The sequence below is a fragment of the Pelodiscus sinensis genome, chromosome 23 (genome assembly GCF_049634645.1).
Source record: "Pelodiscus sinensis isolate JC-2024 chromosome 23, ASM4963464v1, whole genome shotgun sequence".
NCBI lineage: Eukaryota > Metazoa > Chordata > Testudines > Trionychidae > Pelodiscus > Pelodiscus sinensis.
In genome coordinates, this window is record NC_134733.1 from 10,196,602 (window position 1) to 10,220,819 (window position 24,218).

Sequence of the window (24,218 nt, forward strand, 5' to 3'; positions counted from 1 at the left end):
AGTGTACTTTTCAGTATCATAGTACAAGCATTTCCAGTGTTGTTTGTTTACTAAGTGGTGTTACTCTCATCCCTGGCTAGGGATAAAAATGGTAGCTGTATATGTATTTTATAGATTTGTGCATTTGTCTGTCTGAGTCCATCCAGCTATCTGCGAGTCCCCTCCTCACCCCCCCTCCAACCCTGACTTCCGTACCTCCCTCCCACATCTCTGGCTTCCTGCCCCGAAGGACCAAGGCAACACCAGGTGAGTCTTCTAGTATTTGAATATAGCGGAACATAAATGAATAGTTTTTCCAGTGCTTCTGAACAGAAGATTTGTCATAGGCTATGTGGGCAAGCCGTCGGTGGAGCATCTTATTAAAAGCATCTTATTGGCAACACATCACTAAAGAACTGTGAAATGCATTTGAAAATGATGAGCTGAACTTATGCTAACAGAAATATGAGTTCTGTGCATAGGGTACTTGCAGGACTGAACCCAAAGTTTTTAAGCAGCAGTGGTATTGTACCTATTAAACTCACTGTGCGAGGAAGTCATCTTTTGATGTGATGGGATCTGCATAGGATACCAATTTTGCAAAGGGTACAGAAGTTATTCTCTGAATGTTAGAACTCTTAAAGTGACACTGTTAGCTAGTCCAGGTTGCAAGTTGGGAAACACATTTACAAAGAAATATTGATAGTAATAGTATTTTTAAAAGGTCAATAAAAATTTGCTTGTTTGCATCAAAATATTTTCACCTTGCTTGAAACCCAAACGGTGCTGCTTCTGTAAATGAAACAGAAAGTGAAATTGACCAGTCTTAGAGAGTAGCGTTCTGAAAATACACAAATAGCATGCATGGTATAAAAAGTAAATTTGTATTTAAAATTCTTTTGTCGTATGATGGAATATGAATTTTAATAGTAAATGAATTCCTGACTCTCTTAGACTATCTTGAAAATCCCAGTTTTAATCTTTATGGGGGGCTACACAGGGTAGAGAATTTGACTTTAATGTTAATGTTAATCTGACAGCATCCCATTAAATAAATTCTGAGTATTTCTATTTTGTCAATTGATACTTTTCATTTAAGCTATTTAAAATGTTTTGACAGGAATAATTACAAAAGTGCATTGCATAACGCTTGAAAATGAGTGTGGTGTGTGTTTTTTTTTTTTTTTTTTTTTTTTTTTTTAAATAAAACCTCACAGGTAAAAGAAGAAACAATGAAAGCCTTTTTAAAAAGTTCAGATGGTGTTTTCACGCTGAGGTCAAAAGTAACTACTATAGGAAGACATGAAGATTCAGATGTTGTTCTAAAGGTATGAGGATAAAATTCATTATCATTATTCTTTACAGAACTCATTCTTAACTTAATTACTCCATTTTATAATAATTCAATTTTTCCTTAGCCAGCAGTGGTTTACATGATTTCATTTAGAGCCACAGGGATGAAATGGCAGTAAGAGAACTTGTTTAAATTTTTAAGATAGACAACCAAAAGAAAGAAATTATTTAACGTGCTTTAGGGTAATAGAAAGCAAAAGCCTGGGGAAAAAAAAGAAAACTTAACATAGACATTAGGAATTGCCAGTTCAATTAGACAACTCAGTAATTCTCCAAAGAGGTTGCATAAGCACCATCTCTACAGGTGTTTATTGATGAACACACTAAAACACTTAGGAAGGGATTTCTAATCTAAGGTCTAGATCTAAAGCCCACTGAAGGCAATGGGAATCTTTCATTTGACTGTGGTGGGCTTTAAATCAAGCAGTATGTTAATGGATGAGTGACATTTTACAGTTCTTTCACTGATGGGTAAGTTTAAGATCACAATTAAAACCAGTTCTGTAGATTACTTAGCTAAAAACACAGATGTCTCTACATAGGAGCTTTATAAGCCCAATAAAGGATCCAACTGAAAACAGTCTGCACCTTCATACTCAACAGTGCGTCTAAAAATATTTATTTATTCCTTCCCCTCCTCAAACAATCAGAACACATACCCAAATTTATGTAGTAGATCTGAATGTCAGTACTATTTAACATGTGTGTATTAGCATTCTACAGTAAGGCCATAGCTACACTGCAAGATAAGGTCAAATTTAGTAGGGTTGATTTTTAGCACCTGGTTTTGTAAAGTCAAAGGTGCATGTCCCCACCGTGCTCAAGAATTCAAGATAGTTCAAAGCAGTGTGTCCCTACAATGTTGGCTGCCGTCAAATTTGAGAGCGATGCTCTGTGGATAGCTATCCCATAGTGCCTGCACCTGTTTGCATTCTGGATTCTGCTCCCAGTGCACGCTGGGACCAAAATTGTACAGCGAGTGTTCTGGGTACATGTTGTCAGCAACCCATAATGCACTAGTTGCCTCACTCTTCCCTCGTGCCCTTTTTTCTCTTGTTGGTTATCCGCACAGAGGCCATAGCAACATGAGCTTCGAACCCATCATAGATATCGTTCAGCATTAAAGCTTTGTGATGCTGATATTAACCTTGGTGTGCCTAATGCTGGTGTATGTCCAGAGCGTATCCAGGGTCCGCTGGAACGAGCAAGAATCTCAAGAGGCCATAAACATACTCTTCTGCAAAGCACTTGCGTTGAGCAAGTTGCAAATGCTGCCAGCACTCTGGACAGAGTGAAACATCAGTTCTGGTGCCATGAGTCAAGCACAGACTGGTGGGACTGCATTGTGATGCAGGTATTGACCACTTTCATGGAACTTTGCAAATTGCTTTCCCTTACCCTGAAGCACAAGAATACCAGAATGAGACAGTGCAGAAGAGAGTGGGCATAGGCCTGTGGGAACTTGCAACACCAGACAGCTACCCGTCAGTTGGGAATCAATTGAAAGTGGGGAAATCTACAGCGGGGGTTGTTGTGATCTAAGTAGCCAAAGCAATCAGTATCATTCTGTTATGGAGGGTAGTGACTCTGGGAAACGTGAAAGACATAGTGGAGAGCTTTGCTGGGCTGTAATTCTCTAACTGTGGTGGGATGATAGATGGAATGCACATCCTCATCTTGGCATCCAACTACCTCGTAAAGGAGAACATAAGCCACAAAGTGTACTTCTCAATGGTGGTGCAGAGGCTGGTGGATCACAAGGGCCATTTTACCAAAGTCAGCGTGGGATGGTCAGGAAAGGTGCATGCTAAGCATGTCTTTAGGAACTCCTGCCTCTTCAGCAAGTTGCAAGCTGCAACCTTTTTCCCAGACTGGAAAATTATAATCTGAGATATTATAATGCCAACAGTGATCCTTGATGACCTACCCTACCTTGCTCATGAAGCCAGACATGAGTAGCTTGGACCACAGCAAGGAACAATTCAACTACAGAACCTCGACTTTCTCAGCACTGCATACCAGAAAGATGACCATGCAAGATCAAATTTAGTGGTTACTCCTCATGAAAGCAGGAGTACAAAAATTGACTTTTTAACGGCCATTCATGTCAATGGAAAGGGCTTGGTAGTGTGGACTCTTTGTTTCAAAAATCGACCTAATGTGGGTAAGTTCAACCTAAACTCCCAGGCTACGTCTACACTGGCCCCTCTTCCGTAAGGGGCATGTAAATTTCAGCAGTCGTCGTAGGGAAATCCGCGGGGGATTTAAATATCCCCCGCGGCATTTAAATAAACATGGCCGCCGCTTTTTTCCGGCTTTTAAAAAAGCCGGAAAAGAGCGTCTAGACTGGCCCCGATCCTCCGGAAAAAGCGCCCTTTTCCGGAGGGTCTTATTCTTACTTCAAAGTAAGAATAAGACCCTCCGGAAAGTAAGAATAAGACCCTCCGGAAAAGGGCGCTTTTTCCGGAGGATCGGGGCCAGTCTAGACGCTCTTTTCCGGCTTTTTTAAAAGCCGGAAAAAAGCGGCGGCCATGTTTATTTAAATGCCGCGGGGGATATTTAAATCCCCCGCGGATTTCCCTACGACGACTGCTGAAATTTACATGCCCCTTACGGAAGAGGGGCCAGTGTAGACGTAGCCCCAGTGTAGTCCAGGCCTAAGTTTCAGGGTTGCACTACTGAGAAGAAAAGAGACAGGTTCCTGCTCCAAGTAGCTTACAATCTAGGGTTCGATAGCTGCAAATATTTGCATATGTGAGTATGGTTCCCACTGAATACAATGTAAGTATAATGTGCAAAGTTACTCATGTGTTTTAAATGTCTGTAGTCCTGGGGCCTAGGCTGGATAAGAAATAATGTGCTATAGAAAAAGATAAGAAGCAAGGAGGAGGAGAAAATTCTTAATTTGTTATCTTCATTATTAGATATGCATCTATTTGTAACATCAATTATCCAATTTTTATTGCTATGATCTTGTACAGTTTGGTACCTATCACATGTAAAATGCAAAATGTGAAGTTTATTTTTTTCATCAAGCCAAAATATATTGAATACAATGAAAAAAATCCTTAGATGAGCAGCCAGCTGCCATTTTGATTTCCTCTGAGCCAAAATACTATGATACAGTGTTAGCCAGAAGACTGAGACAAAGTAAAATAAACCCCAGCAAACTCCTCATTGCAATCCATAATGCTGGGTAGTTCTTTGCACTGATTTCTGAAACTGTTATCCAATTTCAGTCTGTAGGTATTGAAGATCATCATGCAGTCATTGAATTTAATGATTCAGAAAACAGTTTTGTTCTTCAAGATTTCAACTCTCTTCACGGCACTTTCGTTAATGATTGCCATATACAGAATGCAGCTGTGAAAGTGGGTGCAGGGGATATTCTGCGCTTCGGTTCAGGAGGAACATCCTATGAGCTAGTGATAGAAAACGCTCCTCAGGTAACATCTCGTGAATGGATAACATCTTCGTATTTTGTAAGGTAGCTGCCAAAGAATGTCCGCTCCGTTAGTGAAATTTTGGCCCCTTTAAGGAGAAATTTTCACTTACAACCTTTCAGAAAATCTTTTAAAAATTAATTTGTACACCTTCTTATACTAATTTAAGAATACTGCAGAGTGGAACCTAACAGATGTGTAAAATCAGAGGAGTGGACAACACTCCTTGTTTATAAAAATACATATATTGATGCCAAGAATGTAGTTAAATGTTGGGTTAAAAATGGGCTGAACTTGCTGAAGTCTGATCGGATTTGTTAATCATGTGACTACCAAATGACTCCTTGGTCGTATTCAGTAACCCCTTTCACAGGTAAATCTCCCTTTGACATCAAGCTGCCACGCAGAATAAGGCTCCAATACTATGTATTTAGTTACATTTAAAACCCAAACATATGACTGTACAAACATACCAGGAAAATAAAAGCTAAAAATTCTACTTACTTTATTAGTTGTTACTATCTACTGAGAGAGTTTGTCTCTCTGTGAGCGACTAAGTCTGTCTGTCCAAAAATTCCTCCAAGAGGATACAAGCTAGTGTAATGCTGATAGGTGGAACTGAACCTGGGACCTATGGAGCTTAGTGCGTGAATCTCTACAGCAGCATTTCTCAAAGTGGTCTGTGAAACCACTCTGAGAAACTTACTAACTGGCTGCTTCGGTGTGTTTATCTACCGGGCCTGCAGCCACAGAGCCTTGTGGCTCCCATTGGCTGCAGTTCGCTGTTTGCAACCAAGGGAAGGGTGCTATTGGACTGAGAGATGTTGCCAGTTCCAGACCTATTTCCTGTTCTAGTCATAGGGCATATATCTCAAACAGAATCTTTTAGTAAAGTGTGATCCTTGTACTTTAATCACAGCCTAGATATTTTACTCTATTTTTAACATTTACTTTTTTGAAAAGTCAGCACAGCTAGGTGTAGTACTGTGGCAAGTTGTATTCTTTTGGAAGACTGCTCTCTATAAAGCAAAGGAAAGAAAGAAATATTCATGGATTCACTGACAGGGAACTGGAAAATAAGAGGTCTTTAACTCCCCCTGCTGAAGGAGCTCAGGCACTACATTGAGAGGTTTTATAACTTCCTAGGTTTTTTTCTTTTACACATGTTTACTAGAGACAAGAAAAGGTAAACCTCTAGAAAACTCAGAAGTATCTCCAGTTTTTCTGATTTTTCTTTAGCGGTAAAGAGTATCCAGTCTGGGAAATTCCCTTTTCTCGTTGTGTTTTCAAAAGTTAAATGATTAAAAACAACAGATTATTAAAACTGTTACCTTTTAAAATGTGTGCTTAAAAGGAGTTTGGTGCCTTTTCAGACTCAAAAGTGGCAACACACCACATTCATGTACTTAGCATGAAACAGGAGTCCAGCCAGGCCACAATGACACAACACAACTCGTGAACACAGTGTAAAATAAAAGCATTCCCATATACAGAAGATGAAATTTTAAAAAAAGTAGTATTCCTGAAACTGGACAATCAGCTAGGCTCACCAGGATTTTATATGAAATGGAATTGATAAATATCAGTTGTAACTTTACAGCTCTGAGTCTTGAAGATCTCAAGAAACTGCAGATCTAGAGGTCTACCCTGAATAGGATACAAACCAATCTGAGGGATTCAGGCTTGTTTGGGAGATATGGCCAGAATTTGGGGACCAGCGCTCAGATACAGAAAGTAGTGAAGGATGTCAAAATAAAAGCGGCGAGGAGTCCTGTGTCACCTTATAGACTAACTGAAGTGTAGGAGCATAAGCTTTCGTGGGCAAAGCATCTGACAAAGGCATGCATCTGACGAAGTGGGTCTTTGCTCACGAAAGCTTATGCTCCTAAGACCCACTTCGTCAGATGCATGCCTTTGTCAGATGCTTTGCCCACGAAAGCTTATGCTCCTACACTTCAGTTAGTCTATAAGGTGCCACAGGACTCCTCGCCGCTTTTGCAGATTTAGACTAACACGGCTACCCATTTGATAGATGTCACAATAGTTTGTATCGCCATATTACAAACATGAAAATGCGGCACTTCAAATAAATACTCAAGGCTCAGCTTTCCAAAGCTTGTGACTTAAGGGGGGGGGGGGGACAAATTTTATCACTCGGATTAATAATGAGCACACAAAATGCATATTTATATTAACAGTCTGCACTTTTGCAACTCATTCCATCACAGTGCCTTCAGGTGCTTTACAAACATGTAGTAATTAACACTCCTATACCCCCTATAAATTAAGCAAGTGTAGGATAGGGAAACTGAAGCAGAGAGCTGTTCAGTGATCTATCCAAGATTACAGAGTGAATAAATGGAAGAGCAAGGAGCAGATTATAGAAATTATGGTTCTCATTTTTGTGGTTTATGTGCTAAGGCTATATTTCTTATAAATAAATTAAATTATAAATTCTTCTGGGCAGAGACTGGAATTCTCTGTGTGTATCGAGAGTTCCAAGCAAAATTAAACCCTGATCTTGACCCTCTGAGCACCACTTCAGTACAAATAATAGTCCTTGTGTGCCAGTCTGAGTATGCAGAGGCAGATTTTAGATGTCCTAGCCCAATTTGCTAGTTTGGACGCCTCTCTCCAAAGAGACACAGAGTGCTGATAAGTGGTGGGAAAATCCTGGTTTTAGGTAGTGAAACCAACTTTATGAATTGATGCAGTTAGAATTCCAGTGCTGTGGCAGAAAAAGGGGTGAATCCAGAGGTGTTTGTGTAGATGACAATAGTCTAGGTTATCGAAAGGTTAGAGAAAACCGCGAAGAACTACAGAAAGAGCAAACAAAGATAAGCGATTGACTAAAATGATCAAAGTTGAAAATGATGGTGTAATGCAAGTTGATTTGAAATTTTCTCCTAGTCATGCCTGTTTCCGGATTCTGTTTTATCATCCACACTTTATATTAAGTAATTTTCCCCATCGTCTGTACAAAATTGCATTTTTCCTCTTGCAGATGTCTTGCCCACCCATGAAACGTCGCACAGCATGGCCTGGGCAGCTCCAGTTTATTTCAGAGACAGAACTTTATACCACTTCAACAGCTCCGTCTCAACTTCCTTTCCTCCAGTCTCAGCACCCAACCAGTGTTCCCAACAGTTGGATACCTGGAACAAATGGAACCACACCCCATCCACCAAACAGAAGACGACCTGTGAGTGCTTGGGGGAGAAGTATGGCGACTTCTTTCTCTCCAGATACGTTCAATAGGCCTATTGCAGCAAGACAAGGTATTTTGTGGTGCTTTAATTAACTCTCCATATAGCATTACACAGGAGGAAAGCTGAGCACGGCTTCCATGCACAGTGATGGTTTTTCACACATAGCTACATGTTTTTCGACTGATCTTGGCAGAAGTATTTCTGATTTACATTGGCAAGTGACCAGAGAATTAGACGTGCACATCCAGTTTCAGTGCTAATTGAGTAATTGCATTGTCTTTAGTGGGCATTGGATCAGGTTCATTGTATAGAATTGCTATTTGTTAAGCAGTCCCCAGCTGGGAACCCCGGAGAACACCCTGCAACATTGGACTGGCAGTGGCCAAGCGGTCCCTAGGAGACCCTGGGGTAGCAGGGTGGGGAGCTGTGCCAGGCTAGCTTTAGTGGGGCCAGGAGCAGGGCAGGGAACCCCAGGGAGAGGCACCCAGGAGCAGAGTAGCCAGCAGGGGAGCATTGACCTTCCCTGGTTCATCAAACGCCTTGGTCTGGGACAGCTCAGGTTCCGAAGGTACTGGACCAGGAAGGTCCAGTCAGTATGAGCATAGTTATTCAATGCTGCATTTTTCAGAAAAACGTGCAGACATTATATCTACTACTCGTCCACTTGAGGATGTTTCATATCTTGAAACTATATTATTCTTCACTGATTATATAGTTTCTTTGCACCAATGAATGCCATTTATTATAACATTGATTATTAGTCTGCAGTTGCTGGGATAAAGTACATAGATACTAAAATTATGGTTGATTTGGAAATGTTTGTAGATAAGCTAAAGTCATGCAGATGCATTAATTAATCAAAACAAGCTCTTGTGCTGAATTTCTGTATATGTCATTAGAAGCCTTTTTTATTTTTTAATCTTGATAAAGTACCAGGAAATGGACAATCTGGAGCAAGTGGAGTTCCATTATCAGGAATTCATCATATGGATAAACTTCTTCAGGAAAAGGTAATGTATGAATGTGACATGGAGGTTGCTCTCAGAAACATTGCTTTTGTCAACAGTAATCTATTGAACACAAATAGTATGATTTGTAAGCAAACAGAGCAGAAATGCTATATAAGTAGGTTCTTTAAGTGACTGATAGTAAAATTCCCTTACTCACCACAGTGTAAACTCTGCACTGTTAAGTAATTGATTTCAAATGGGACTACTCACATAAGTGAGAATTACCATATGGAAAGGAAGGAGATATCTTAGAACTGGTGAATTTTGGGGCATGGAACTGTAAGATAGCAAATGTGAGTATCTGAAATTTTGTATTAAAGTTGTTGAACTGCCACTATACTTTAAGGCTGTGTCCACATTGGCACCCTTTTCTGGAAAAGGGATGCTAATGAGACACTTCGGAATTGCAAATGCCCCGGGGATTTAAATTTTCCCCGCGGCGTTTGCATGAACATGGCTGCCGCTTTTTTCCGGCTCGGGGCTTTTCCAGAGAAAAGCGCCAGTCTAGACAGGGATCTTGCGGAAAATAAACCCTTTTCCAGAAGATCCCTTATTCCTAATTGAAATCAGGAATAAGGGATCTTCTGGAAAAGGGTTTATTTTCCGCAAGATCCCTGTCTAGACTGGCGCTTTTTTCCGGCAAAGCCCCGAGCCGGAAAAAAGCGGCAGCCATGTTCATGGAAACGCCGCGGGGAAAATTTAAATCCCCGGGGCATTTGCAATTCCGAAGTGTTTCATTAGCATCCCTTTTCCGGAAAAGGGTGCCAATGTAGACACAGCCTAATAGTACTAGAATGTGCAAGAACAGCATTTTGGAGAGAGAGAATTTATTTTATATTTTAATGAAAATAATTTGAAAACCTTTTTTTTGGAACAGGCATAATGTTGCATCCTCATTTGTGTATAATATTCAGATGTCTTCTGCATGTAGGATGAAATCATTCTAAAAATGGAAGATGAAATCCGTCATTTTTTGGGTTTGGAAAGTGAGTCAAAACATAAAGATACAGTAATAGCCAGTCTTCAGGATGAAATTGCAGTGATGACAAAGAAGATGGCTCAGGCTACTGCTAGGAATGATGTTGAGTTTACTCAAAAACTACAGACCTTTGAACGAGATATTGAAGCAAAGACAGAAGAGATTAAAGTCTTGAAAGAGCAGGTATTGAACTCTTAAAGGGATTCTGTCTACTTTAATCAAGCTCCTCTGCATTTTTTTTACTAACCATTGTTGTTGGACACAACAAAATTTAGAGAAGAAAAAAGGATTTTTTTCAGTTTGTTTGTTTGACAATCCTTTTATATATTTAGAGGGGTAACCGAGTTAGTCTGTAACAGGAAAAATTTAAAAAACAACACATAGTCTAGTAACACTTTAAAGACTAACAAAACATGTAGGTGGTATCATGAGCTTTCATGGGCAAAACCCACTTCTTCAGATGACCAGAGTATAATGAGTCCAGATCCAAGGATAAATAAGGGAAGAGCGGGGGAGGGGAGGATGAAAAAGAGAGACAGCGAGTAGTTAAAACTTAAAAAACAACAATCAATCTAGCAGCACTCTTAAGGACCAACAAAACATGTAGATGGTGAGAAACAAGCTAAATTAGAAGGGTGATCAGAGGGCATGTATAATATCTGAAACTAACACATTTTTATGTTTGTTAGTGTCCTTTTTAAGCTCTCTGTTCATGTGAATGCTTTTCAGAGCTAAACTGAAAATCTAAAACATAAACAGAATGATTTCCATGCAAAGTATTGGTGATTGGTTTCCAAGAGCTGTCAGCAGCTCTGGTTTTGTATTATGTTGAAGATGGTATGTGGCAGGTGGAGCTGTACCTTTCCTGACAAACTCCCTCCCTCCCTCAGTGGACTGCTTCAGACTATCTGCGTATCCCCTCTGAATTAGGCTCATGAAACCAATTATTTTAACAGTAGGAAATTGATATTTCCTTTCTTCATATTATTTCTTTGGCCATGATAAACTGCAGAGTGTCATCTTGACTCACAGCATCCAGGAAGAAATATATTCGATCTTTATTTACATTAGAAAATACAAATGACCACAAGTGCTTTCAGTAAGCTGTCTGAAATATTTGTTCTTGACATTTAGCTGAAGACTCTAGAAAATTACTCATAATCCAGTGACCTTGAAATGCTAAGCTTATACCTCCTGTTGCTACAAGTTGGGCCATGATATGTAAATCTTTTCAGCTTACTCATGCAAACATCCGTGGAGCGGCTCCCATGAGTTAGGTGGGAAGGATCCTGTTTTTTCTCTCTCTCATTGAAATATTCCAGCAAACATTCAGAGAGAGAGAGAGAGAATCTGGCTTTTGTTTGTGCTTTGAGTAAGGATGACTGAACCCCGAGGTTTAGAGATTTGCTTCAGTTTTGGATAAACTCTCAGGTTTGAATATTTATCTAAACTATTCAAACCAGTCCAGTCTGCAGACTTGAATGTAGATCTTGGAAAACAAGTTATCAAATGAAAGTTCTTATGCTTTTTTCCCAGTTGGAAATGTCAAGTCAAATTTATTAATGGCAACTTAACCGTTGTTCAATATGCAAAAAATAAGCTAGCAGACCTACCCGGGATTGTCCAGGTACTTCAAAGCAGGGAGCTGGTGGTGTGAGGGGAGTGTAGGAGCCAGGTCAGGGGCTTGGGGTGGTGAGGGGGGTAGGAAGCGGGGGTGGAGGAGGTGTAAGAATGAGGCTTAGCACATGAAGAGAGACTCAAGGCAGGAAGTCCCATCCAGTACAAGCCTTTTCTCTCACCCAAGACCTCCCCCGGCCACCATGGGCCTTTTATCTCCCCCAACTCCCGCCTCTGGTTGCCAAGAACTGTTTTTTTTCCTTTCAGGACCTTCTGTGTGCTAGGGGCCTTTTCTCTCCCCACCTTCTAGAGCTGCTGCCAAAAGCTGGGAGGGGGCAAGGGCTTGGGGTAGGAGGCTATTTAGCCAGTGTACTGGTAGGCAAGCTTTGCTGGCCATTCCCTTGATACTCCCAGTATCATGTCCATCTGAATAGCCCAGCTCCTCCCTTTCCAAGTTATTGAAAACAGTCCCTTTCCTCTAGCTTCTGGTTGTCCTGGCACTGATCTTGCTTTAAATTATGATAAGAGGAAGCTGCATACCAAATTTGGTGGTCCTAACTCTTACCATTTAGGGGGAGTTCTTGAACAAATGGACTCGCAGATAGACACACAAACACACATCTGTAAAATATGTATGTAGACTAGCAGATTTCCCTGGCAATGTTTAGGTCCTTAGCTCATTTTTTTTATGAATGAAAAAATGTATTTATTTTATTTAAATGATTGTTTGTTTTTTTTCAAAAATACAGTGTTATTTTTATGAAGTTAATTTTTATTTTGGATTTCTTAAAAAGAGTTGTTAACATTTCTTTTCATTTTTTAATAATTTTTTAAAAATGGGAATTCCATCAAGTTTATTTTTTAATTTCAATTCTATCGACCATTATCATTTACTATGTTTCAACAAAAAAGGGCCCTAGTTAATGTGGTTTGCAATAACATTTTCTTCTAGTTTTCAAACCTTCAGCATTGATTTAGCTAAAACAGATCACTACTCCAAATTTCTCCTTTTTATCTTTGTTTCTGTAAGGTTTATTGAGAAGCAATCCTATACCAGCCTCATCTCATTTTTCTGACTCATCTTGGTTCTGTCTCTTTCAAGCATTCACTCGGTTACGTCAGTTTTGAAGACTGTACTTGCTTTGGTGATTCTGTCTCTCTTCTGTATGGTTCTATGAGAAGCATATATTCCAGGCACATTCCATTTTCTTGGCACAACCAAACTCTTATGTTGCTAAATGTTAAGAGGAAGCTGTATACCAAATTTGGTGCTCCTAGCTCTTACCATTTAGGAGGAGTTTTCAAACCATAATCATTGATTTTGCTATGCCAAAACCGAGCACCATTTCAAATTTGTCTCTTTTATCTCTCTTTGGTGAGGTTTATTGAGAAGCAATCCTATTCCAGGTTCATCCTATTTTTCTGGCTCATCTTGGGTTAGTCCAGGGATGAAAGTAACTTATATTTCTTACAGGTACTGTTGTATCACAGCACCTCTGGGGGGTGGGGCCTTTAGGGCAGGGGATGGGGAGTGGTTGTGATACAGGTACTGTTGTAAGAAATGTAAGTGTGGGGTGGAGTGCAGGGCAGGTGGTTGGTGTGAGGAAGGGCTCAGGGCAGGAGACTGGAGGTGTGCGGGCTTCAGGAGTCAGGGTGTGGAGGTGAGGAGGGACTGGGAGTGTGGAGGAAGCAGGAGTCGGCTAGGGATGAGTAGGTCTGACAGTAGGGGGCTGTGGAGTCAGGTCTTGGGGGAGTGAGGTGCGGCTCATGACAGCGGACTTGGAAAGTGTAAATGTGAGTGTATGTGATTAATTTGGATATAAAAAAAACATTTAACCAGTTTCGAATCTCAAGTTAAGTCTGGTTCACATTTAGAACAAAGGTATGGTTTGTTTGACATGAACTAGTTTGCCTATTCCCTATTTAAGGTGACCAGTAATTTTTTGCATATCTCTTGTAGATCAGCAATCTGCAGAGGGATTCAAGCCAAGTCTTGTGCCATTCCCTCTCTGAAAGAGACCTAGAAATTGCAAACTTGAAAAAAGAGTGTGAGAAATTGAAGAGGAACCAAGCTCTAACTACAGGTATATTTCCTCTGACATCTCAGGTTCCATAGTGTACTTTATCATGCAGTTGCTAGAGCTAGCATTGAAATTAATACACAAGAGACCCTTATGGTTCGCAGAATCACTATTCACGGTTCCAAGTATTCGTGGGTCTCCTGTGCTGGCCTGCTGTGGGGCAGAGAGGGCAGGCTGAGAGCCAGAGGGAACTCAATGTGGCTCCCAGTCCCCACAGTGAGTTCGGGAACCACGGGGAATTCACCATGGAGACTAGGAGCTGTGGTTTCCAGTATTTGTGAATGGTGAGGGTTTCCTGTAATTTAGCAGTGAAAAATGTGCACTTTAAAACTTTTCTGGCCTGAGATTATTTTTAGTGGCTTTGTGGACCATCTAAAGTTGTTTGTCCCTTTTTTCTATTTCATTTTAACCTCTTTGAGGCTTAGAGGTTAAAATGACTAGTTCTGCTGACAGAACTAGTAGAGTACAAAAATAAGAAACATTTGTACCAAAACCTGGGTGAGTTGTAGGACAGATGGTTTATTTAAAAAAATCTCTCTCTCAAGGGCCCTATCTCAGAGTGTAAATCATTTTCTAGCCTTCATTTTGTAATAATATAATATTCAAAGGACTTTAACATTTACGCCAAATGCAGAGTGTGTTTAGTCCTATTAGCAAAATCATTTCACTCAATCTCAGTTTTCCAAAAGCAAACAGAGTATGTAATATTTACTTATGCCAGTCTACAGGGACAAGTCATCAAAGTTTCAGACCCAAGCATAGTTTTTCAAGAAAAAACTGATCTGTGAGAGAGTTCTTTTTGCCCCAACTAAATAGGATGAAATTCAATAAGGACAAATGCAAAGTACTCCACTTAGGGAGGAACAATCCATTTTACACATACAAAATGGGAAATGCCTGTATAGGAAGGAGCACTGCAGAAAGGGATTTAGGGGTCATAGCAGATCATAAGCTAAATATGAGTCAACAGTTTGACACTGTTGCAAGAAAAGCAAATATTCTGAGACACGTTAACAGGAGTGTGTAAGCAAGACACAAGATGTAATTCTTCCACTCTACTCTGAGCTAATTAGAACTCAACTGGAGTATTGTATCTAGTTCTGGGCGCCACATTTTAGGAAAGATGTGGAGAATCTGGAGAAGGTCCAAAGAAGAGCAATAAAAATTATTAAAGGTTTAGAAAACATGAGCTATGAAGGAAGACTAAAAGAACTGGGGTAGAAATGTAGCCGTGTTAGTCTGGTACAGCTGAAACAAAAAACAGGACTGTGTAGCACTTTAAAGACTAACAAGATGGTTTAATAGGTGGTGAGCTTTCGTGGGCCAGACCCACTTCCTCAGATCAAATAGTGGAAGAAAATTGTCAAAACCATATATACCAAAGGATACAAATTAAAAAAAAATGAACACATATGAAAAGGCCAAATCAAATTTCAGAACAGAAGGGGGATGGGGGGAGGGGGAGGGAGGAAGGTAAATGTCTGTGAGCTAATGATATTAGAGGTGATAACTGGGGAAGCTATCTTTGTAATGGGTAAGATAATTAGCATCTTCAAATTTGAGTGTAAAGTGTTGAATTTAAGCAAGAATGACAGTTCAGAGGATTCTCTTTGAAGTGAAGTCTTAAAAGGTCTTTGAAGCAGGATGCAGGTAATCAAGTTGTTGAGACAATGTCCTTTCTGGTTGAAATGGCAAGAAACTGTTTTTCCTTTGTGGTCCTATTTGATATCTGTTTTGTGGGCATTGATCCTTTGGCGAAGTGTCTGAGACGTTTGTCCAATGTACATAGCAGACGGACACTTTCAGCACATGATAGAATAAATTATATTTCTGGATGCGCAGGAATATGTGTTCTTAATCTTATAACTCACTTGGTGGGTCCAATAATGGTATCAGCAGAGTGAATATGTGGACAAAGCTGGCAACGGGGTTTGTTGCAAGGGAAGGTACCAGGGTTGGTATTAGTGTGGTATGTCCTGTGGTTGTTGGTAAGAATCATCTTGAGGTTAGGTGGTTGTCTATAGGAGACTATGGGTCTGTCTCCCAGATCCTCTCAGAGTTTAATATCCTGTTCCAGTATAGGCTGTAGTTTATTGATAATGTGTTGGACAGGTTTAAATTGGGGGGCTGTAGGTGATGACAAGTGGTGTTCTATTGTTGGTTTTCTTGGGTCTGTCTACAAGTATTGGTTTCTAGGTATTCGTCTGGCTCTTTCAATCTGCTTTTTTATTTCTCTGGGTGGGTAGTTGAGGTTTATAAATGCTTGGTAGAGATCCTGAAGTTTCTGGTCTCTGTCAGTGGGATTAGAGCAGATGTGGTTGTATCGAAGGGCTTGGCGTGATAACAGCTTTCAAGAACCTAAAAGGATGTTACAAGGAGGAAGGAAAAAAATTATTTTCCTTAACATCTGATGATAAACAAGAAGCAATGGGCTTAAATTGCAGCAAGACAGGTTTAGATTGGACATTAAGAAAAACTTCCTCATTGTCAGGGTAGCTGAGCACAGGAATAAATTGCCTAAGAAGGTTGTAGATATTTAAGAACAGGTTAGATAAACATGTGTCAGGGATGATCTTGATAGTGATTGGTCCTGCCTTGAGTGCAGGAGACTGGACTTGATGACCTCTCGAGGTTCCTTCCAGTAGTAGAATTCTATGTAAGTAGCATACTCTCCAGAGCACTGAATTCCTTGGGACTAATGGTCACACTGAATAAGTCTCAGAGTATATGGACTAAATTTGGGTCTTCTTTCAAAGCCAGATACTGTTAATATATGATAAATATTTATTCTTTTTCAATGTTTATATTATGATATTATTGTTTAGCAGATTTTCATAATTGAAATGTCTTTGTATTTGTTGACCTAAATTCTGTTCTTCACAGGACTGGTGACCAGTTTGCAAAGAGACATTTCAGCAAAGGAGCAGAGAATACTACAACTAAAACTGAATGCAGATAAACTGAAGAAGGAAAACAGGGAGAAAGATAATCAGCTTGCTGTCGTTTCTGCCAAGGTTGACACCCATGCTTAATTGCTCTGTTATTTATTATGCTACAAATGGTTTAGTAAAATAATAACAAAATGGACCCAGTTCAGCTACTCCACTGATTTCACCAGAATTTTACAAGAGCCAAATTTTGGCCCATATCTATAGTTTCTGTATTTGTACAGTAGATTCATACTAGACAAGAACTAAGAGTCAGGGGAACATCCTGCCCACCCATGACCCTAGGCACTTACTTGGGTGGTCCTAACCCATTTTGTTATCACTTCATTGCTGTTATTTCAGCTACTTTTGATTTAGCTAGATTAAAGCTAGCTTGGGACTAGCTACATAGTTTGAATCACACCACCTGATTTCAATGTAGATATACTTCCTCATCCTCTTAACGTCAGACTTCAATTTTACCAGTGGAGGGTCTGCATCAGTTTCCAATTTTATTCTGCCATTCCTATGGATGCGGTTCAAGATTTTAATGTGACTCTGGCACACTGAAACCCCATATGCCCTCCATAGTGAATTCCACTGAATAGCACTGGGTTCCTGCTAAAAGTACATTCCCCAGGCGCTAGCCTATAAGTCTTTTTTCCCCTGCCACCTGCTTCCAATTTTAGCAACAGTACTTTATTTCAATCCAATGAAAATCCTTTCCACAGTCTGCATAATCAATCTCCTGCAGTTTAGCAAACCTCTCCAAGATTCTCTCAAAGAAAGCTTGTCTAAAAGAAGGACCCCACCCCCAAAACTCAATGTATAAGCTTCTGCCCAACAGGTTTGCTCACTACCTTTGCTGAGCTATTCTGACAGCTCTGCTGCTAGGTAGTGGCCATATTCTTGTGATAACATCTATATCACAACCATGAGGCAATGATGCCAAATTCAGCATTTCGCTGCTGCTGCTGCCTCCAAATCCAGTGGGAGCAGCCACTGATCTTCCCAGTACAATACTGAAAGAGAGCCATCCTGAATGCTCTGTTCCCTGACAAGCAAACCAAGTGCCCAGCAACGTCACCAGCAAACTTCCTAGTTCTGCCTCAGAAGAGAGTTCTATGGCTCCTCTAGCCACCTAAGAGGAATAGCATTTTCCCTGCCATGCTGGACATTATAGGGAGGGAAGAGGAGTCCAAGCAGGCGGACGTAGATTTATTAGTGCATGTGAGCACATTCGTGTGCCGGTCAAGAGGAAAGCAAAACCAAACCACTTTGTCAACATGTGGAGCTACTTTTTGATGGTGTGAATTGGATAATTCTGAGACATGAACAGAGTCTGGGTGGACATTGGGAGTGTACAACTACCTTGTGGTGGTGGTGATTGTTTAATCTGACCCTTCTCTGAGAGCTCATCTGGCTCATCCGTCTCCGCTTTTAATCAGGGAGCTGTATCTTCACCGTCATCAAGTATCTGATACTTCCTAAAAGGGTTACTGTACAAGTATTCTCCAGCAGGAGAAATTTTTCCTCTCGTACAGCCTGGATTTCAGGGACCCTGTGTTCAAGCCCCTTTACTGTCCTCTCTGTCTGAGTGGGGTTTTTTTGTTTTTTTGTTTGTTGTTTGGTGCTTCCAATTTGATTCAACTCTGACAGAAGTCAGTGGAAGTCTGAGCCATGTTGCTCAGGTATTACAGTGATGAGGGCCATGCATATATGCAGAGAGATTCATTGTAGTGGAATCAGCAAGTTATAGGATATTTTTATGGATTCTTCTTTTCCAGAGTTCTAGTTTTCATCTATGATTTTTCCTAGATCTTCTCCCTCTGTGTGGTGTGATGCTATTTCTATGAATCATCTCTGGTTTGCTGTCCAAAATACTTGCATCGGGTTATTTCCAAATAGGGATTTTCTACTTCTAGATGCAATCCTATTGCTCTGTCTCACAATCAAGATTGCTTCTGATTTCTTCAATTCTTTTCTTTAAGAAAGCTGCTGTATGCCTTTTCCTAAACATGTCCTGTATATTTACAAAGATGCTGCCCTCAAGCTGTGCCTATACTTTTTGCAAAATAGCATAATCAAATCAAATGTAGAGCTGATGCTTGATTTTGATCAGGCTACATTACAGAATATTGTGACCCAAATCCATGCTATTATTTTGTAGTTTTCAAGCACTGAGGGAAGGAAACTTCAAAAACCAAGCATATTGGATTTCTGTGACCTAAGAAATGTTCAAAGAATCCTCACTCGTCTGTCCATGTCCCCTTCAATTCAAATCTCCCCTGCCCCAAAACCACGCTGCATTGATTGAAACACGGGAGGGATGAATTATGCAAGATGCATATTTATAGATGAACGGGAGCAACCAGTGGTGCAGGAATGAGAGTGTACTGTTGAGAGTTTGAACGGTGGGGTTTCCCAGAGTTCCACGGTGGCAAGTTTGTAAAATTCCTAAGGAGTAGACAGCTGTAACAACAAATTACCAATTAATTATAAATAGCCCAGTTTTCTTGCCTCTAAATAAAAAAAATGTATTTCCTCTCCATTCCTTCTGGGTTGGATTTTTGGATCAGTTTGTTCTGTTTTAAATTGGAAGCCAGAAAGTATCTGATGGTTAGAGGCATATGGCTCAAGGGTTCATTGTAAGAACATCTGACATTCTTAAAAATAGCTAGCTCCTAAGTTCCCTGTATGATTCAGTGTGGATAACGCTCCATCACTGAACACAGGAGTTGATGTGCTTAGCAGTTTACAGGAGTCACTCAGCTTCTCTTCGGATAAGGTCTCTATAATCCAGACTCTACTATGATACTGTGTAACACTACAGACAACAGGGATCTTTCATCACGTACAAATTCCGCTGCAAAGATACAACACTTCCTTCAAGCTGATAGCATTATATGGCTGGCCTTCCAGGCCATGATGTATGAGGTGTTCTTTCAAACCAGTGAGATTTGTGATGAAACAAAAGGCTGCAGGATAGAGCTGTAGGGATTATGGCAAACAAATAGTTGCACAAAGGTGCACTAAAAGCAGCGTATTTTGTGATGTAGAGCAACTCAACACCCACTTTGTCCCCTCATGTTAATTTCAATGCTAATGTGGATAGATGAGAGGTAAATTTTTAATAGTGTATTTATTGAAAGATGCAATTTTGGGTAGATCAAAACTGTTCACGCATTTGTTCACGCAAGTTCAGCTAACTGTTTGGCTTCTGAAAAATGGGAGCTGGGGGAATTCTGAATAAGTCAGCGACCTTTTGTGTCAAAACAAGTTTGTATCAAAATGTAGCTGTAACATTTAAAACCAAAGGCTTAAAAGCACTAGAAAACTAAATAAAATGTTTTGTTTCACCCCTAATGATTTTTTGTTTTGTTTTTCATTTCAACAAAAAAAATAAAAAAAATTATCATTTCAGATTCATCTGAATCAAAAGTTGATTGGGATTTGTTGGTTTACCTGTCAAACTGAAAAAATCCAGTATTCATAAAGCACTAGTGGGGGTGGAGAGATTGTGTAATTTCTTTTACTGGGTCATGAGGCATATGCTTATATGCAGGAAAAACAGAATTCTTACACAGAGATCTATCACAGAACTTCTCTCCATTATTTCCCTTGTTGGGTGGCTTGCAGAGAAGCCTCTTCATGCGTTCTGGAAAGAGCCAAATTCAGAGCATACAACTGTCACACTACTCTACCCTATGTCTAGGCCCTACCAAATTCACAGCCATGAAAAACATATCCTGGACTGTGAAATTTGATCTCTCCCGATGAAATCTGGTCTTTTTTGTGCTTTTACACTATATTACACAGATTTCACAGGGGAAGACCAGTATTTCTCTGATTGGGGATCCTGACCCAAAAAGGAGCTTTTGGAGTTGTATGGCCAGAGAGCGGCAGCTGTTGGCCAGGTGCCCAGCTTGGAAGGTAGTGTCCTGCCAGCAGCAGCACAGATGTAAGGATAGCAGAACCACAAACTCCTGTATAATAATCTTGTACCACTTTAATGCATTTTGGTTGTGGACTCCCACAATTACACCACCATGACATTTCAGATTTAAATATCAGAAATAATGAAATTTATGATTTTTAAAAGCTATGACCATGGGCTTTCTGATGTGTATATACACATGGGCTGTGTCTACATTGGCACTCTTTTCCGGAAAAGGGATGCTAATGAGACCAGTCGGAATTGCAAATGCCCCGGGGATTTAAATTTTCCCCGCGGCATTTGCATGAACATGGCTGCCGCTTTTTTCCGGCTCAGGGCTTTGCCGGAAAAAAGCGCCAGTCTAGACAGGGATCTTGCGGAAAATAAAGCCTTTTCCGGAAGATCCCTTATTTCTGATTTTAAAGAGGAATAAGGGATCTTCCGGAAAAGGCTTTATTTTCCGCAAGATCCCTGTCTAGACTGGCGCTTTTTTCCGGCAAAGCCCCGAGCCGGAAAAAAGCGAAAGCTATGTTCATGCAAATGCCGCGGGGAAAATTTAAATCCCCGGGGCATTTGCAATTCTGACTGGTCTCATTAGCATCCCTTTTCCGGAAAAGGGTGCCAATGTAGACACAGACATAGAGGTCAGAATTTTCCTCGTTATCTGAACGTCTGATAACATTTGGTCCTATAAATATAGCCAGTTTCTCTAGCTTAGTATACACTAGCTTAGAACATGCATGTGATGTATCATGTATTCGTTTTAAAATTTCTGTTTAATACTAGTTCCAATCATGTTACTTGTTTCAAAAAATTCTTCTATTCCTTTCTTCCTTACCTCTGCATTTTCAGTGGCACTCTTTTTCTAAAGCACCAGGGATTTGCATTGCATAGCGTTGTTTACTATTAATCATTTTTCTGATTTTCTGGCAGGAAATGCTTTTCTAAAAATCCAATCCTGAAAGGTGCTGTGCAGCCTCTTCTCTCATTTATTTTATTATGAGTCGAGGACACTCAGCAACCAGTAGTATTGGGCTCTTACTGTGGTGCCATACTATTTTGGTTTGTGCTCAGCATAACATAAAAATAATCATATCTTCCTTGCTTGATGATTTTTTCCTTGGTTGCCATTCATTCCAGTGTTCTAGAATTAAAGAGGAAATGAAGCATGAATTCAGAGAGAAAGAAGTAATTACATACCAAAATGTGAGTTAGTCTTTTTAGTTTTTAGTTGTTTGGGTTGTTTTAGCACATAGGCAAGCAGCAAACTGAAATGCTGCATCCCTGAGAGAATAATTAACTAGACATATGATGAATTGTATTTATAGTCCAGTTCTTGTCATGAAAAGGAATGTAACTGCATAACAGCTTGGAGAAATGTTGACTCCTGGAATATTTTAATAGCAGTTTTCAGTGAAGTGGAATTCTATTTGAAATAAGATTTAAACTACAATTGACCAGTGCTCGCTATATTATTATTTTTTTTTCATGTATTTGAGTTTAGAGCAAACCATCAGAGGTAAATGAAACCATAAATCTGCCTGTTTTTGTTTACTATAAATGAAATGTTACTCCTTAAATGCCTAAATTAAACTAATGATTATTTTCTCCCAGGTCTGTAAATCCAATTTTTATTTTAAAGGTTTAGAATATGCAATAACTGAATGACTCAAATTGTTTTATAAAACAAAAAAGATCTTGAAGTAAATATATTGAAACTAGGTAAGTGGAATGATTACATTAAGTAGGATGATTTACTATTTTGTGTGGGTGATTCCATTTTATGGGCACTTTTGCAGCACATTGGAGAGCTGGAGCTGCAAGTGAAGGGACTGCAAGAAGAAATTCAGAAAAACTGCGCTGAACAGGAAATTATAACAAGTAAACTTGCAGAAAAAACAAAGGTAAGTGTCTATGCTGCCAGCCAGCTTCTCTCTTATAAGGTACAATCCTAAAAAGAAAAGTTATATTTCTGAGTAAAGGGAAGTGTGAAATTTCAGGCTAATGTAGTCTTGACATTGGGAATGGATTTCCTGACTGCACTGTGGTGGGAAATACCATTGCACAGCACCAGTACCAACTTTGGGCTATACAGATTCTTCTTTGACAGTGACATGCCTGCTTTCCCCCTTGCACATACCTTTTTGGAGACCCACTGATTAGGACTCATCCCAGCACATGAAGGATGGACTCCCTCGAGGAAATTCCTTACTGCTTTTCCAACTGGGCTGCAGCATTTTTCTTGCTTTGAGTCCTAATGTATCAGGAGAGGCCAGCTCAAGCTTTGGGCTAGCCTCTGCAGTACAAGTGCAGGTGCTATGCTTGCAGCTGTGTTTTTCCCCTTGAAATACAGGTTGAACCTCTCTGGTCTGGGGCTCTTTGGTCCAGCAATATCTGTAGTCTGGCAGAAGCCCCTGGACCAGAGAGCTCTGATGCCATTGGGCAGCTTCAGGGATGCAGAGAGCCAGCAGCCCTGGGTCTGGCTGTGGAGCTCCAGCGGCCCAGGGAAGAAGAGCCCCAGTGGCCCAACACTGGCCATGGAGCTCCAGCGGCCCCAGAGCAGCAGAGCCCCAGCAGCCCTGGGACAGCTGAGCACCAGCAGCCCTGGGGCAGTGCAGTGGTAACTCCAGGGCAGCAGAGCCCCAGCAACTATGGGGCAGCAGAAACACGGTGGCCCCAGAGCAGCAGAGTCTGGCAGCCTTGGGGCAATGGAACTCCATCAACACCAGGGCTCACCAAGGAGCTGGGAGCCTGGTGGCCCAGGGGCAGGGGAGCCTGGCAGAGGGGCTGACCTCCCCTGGTCCATCAAACTCCCTCCTTTGGGACTGGTCAGGTCCTGAGAGTGCCGGACCAGGGAGGTCCAACCTGTAGCTTTTTAAACTTTTCATAGTGACTTAGAATGAAAATAAAATTAAGGTAAAATGTTTGAGAATTTAAAAGTGGAAGGCAGCTTGAGTTAAAGGTATCATTAAATGATAAAAGTTCATGATTCTAAGGAATGGTAAGAGGGACAACAGCAAAATAAACACTGGATTTTAAGAAGACTGATTTTAGCAAACTCAAGCCAGGTCTGCACTGCGGGAGAAAGTTGAACTTAAAGAACTCCAGCTATGTGAATAGCATAGCTGGAGTCAACATACCTTAGCTCGACTTACTTTGTTTTGGTTTTCTCAAAGAAGGTTGGTGGTGATTGGATACTTAGCATAGCAAATGCTGATATAAATGGAGTAGGTTCAGAAGCTAAAATATGAAAAGAACAAGTTGAAAATTATTTAGACATATTAGATGTCTTGAAGTCATCACAGCCTGATAAATTCATTGTAGACTAATCAAGGAGCCGATTAAGGAGATATCTGAGCCATTAGCTATTATATTTGAAATGTCATGGATTACAAGAGCAATTTCAGAAGACTGGAAAAAGGCAAATATAATGCCCCTCTATACAAAGGGAAATAAGGAAATCCAGGGAATTAGACCACTCAATTTACCTTATGTAATGGAGCAAATAATTAAGCAACCCATTTGCAAACATCTTGAAGATAAGGTGATACATAACAATCAGCACAGATTTGTAAAGAACAAATTATGTCGAACCAACCTGATAGCTTTCTTTCACAGGGTAAGAAGCCTTGTGGATAAGGGGGAGGGGTAGTTGTTGTGGTGTATAATTTGTTATACTCTTG

General features: G+C 40.3%; 1 protein-coding gene across 1 annotated transcript in view; it reads left to right on the forward strand.

Moving 5' to 3' along the window:
- Positions 1 to 8,021: 8,021 nt before the first annotated feature.
- Positions 8,022 to 24,218, forward strand: part of FHAD1 (forkhead associated phosphopeptide binding domain 1) — a 61,078-nt gene continuing 44,881 nt past the window's right edge. The window contains exons 1-7 of the mRNA XM_075906625.1: positions 8,022 to 8,053; positions 8,915 to 8,994; positions 9,909 to 10,156; positions 13,551 to 13,674; positions 16,555 to 16,685; positions 21,676 to 21,741; positions 22,335 to 22,439. Of these exons, the coding sequence (XP_075762740.1) occupies positions 9,944 to 10,156; positions 13,551 to 13,674; positions 16,555 to 16,685; positions 21,676 to 21,741; positions 22,335 to 22,439 (639 nt within the window). The 5' untranslated portion in view covers positions 8,022 to 8,053; positions 8,915 to 8,994; positions 9,909 to 9,943. The remainder of the gene's footprint in view (positions 8,054 to 8,914; positions 8,995 to 9,908; positions 10,157 to 13,550; positions 13,675 to 16,554; positions 16,686 to 21,675; positions 21,742 to 22,334; positions 22,440 to 24,218) is intronic.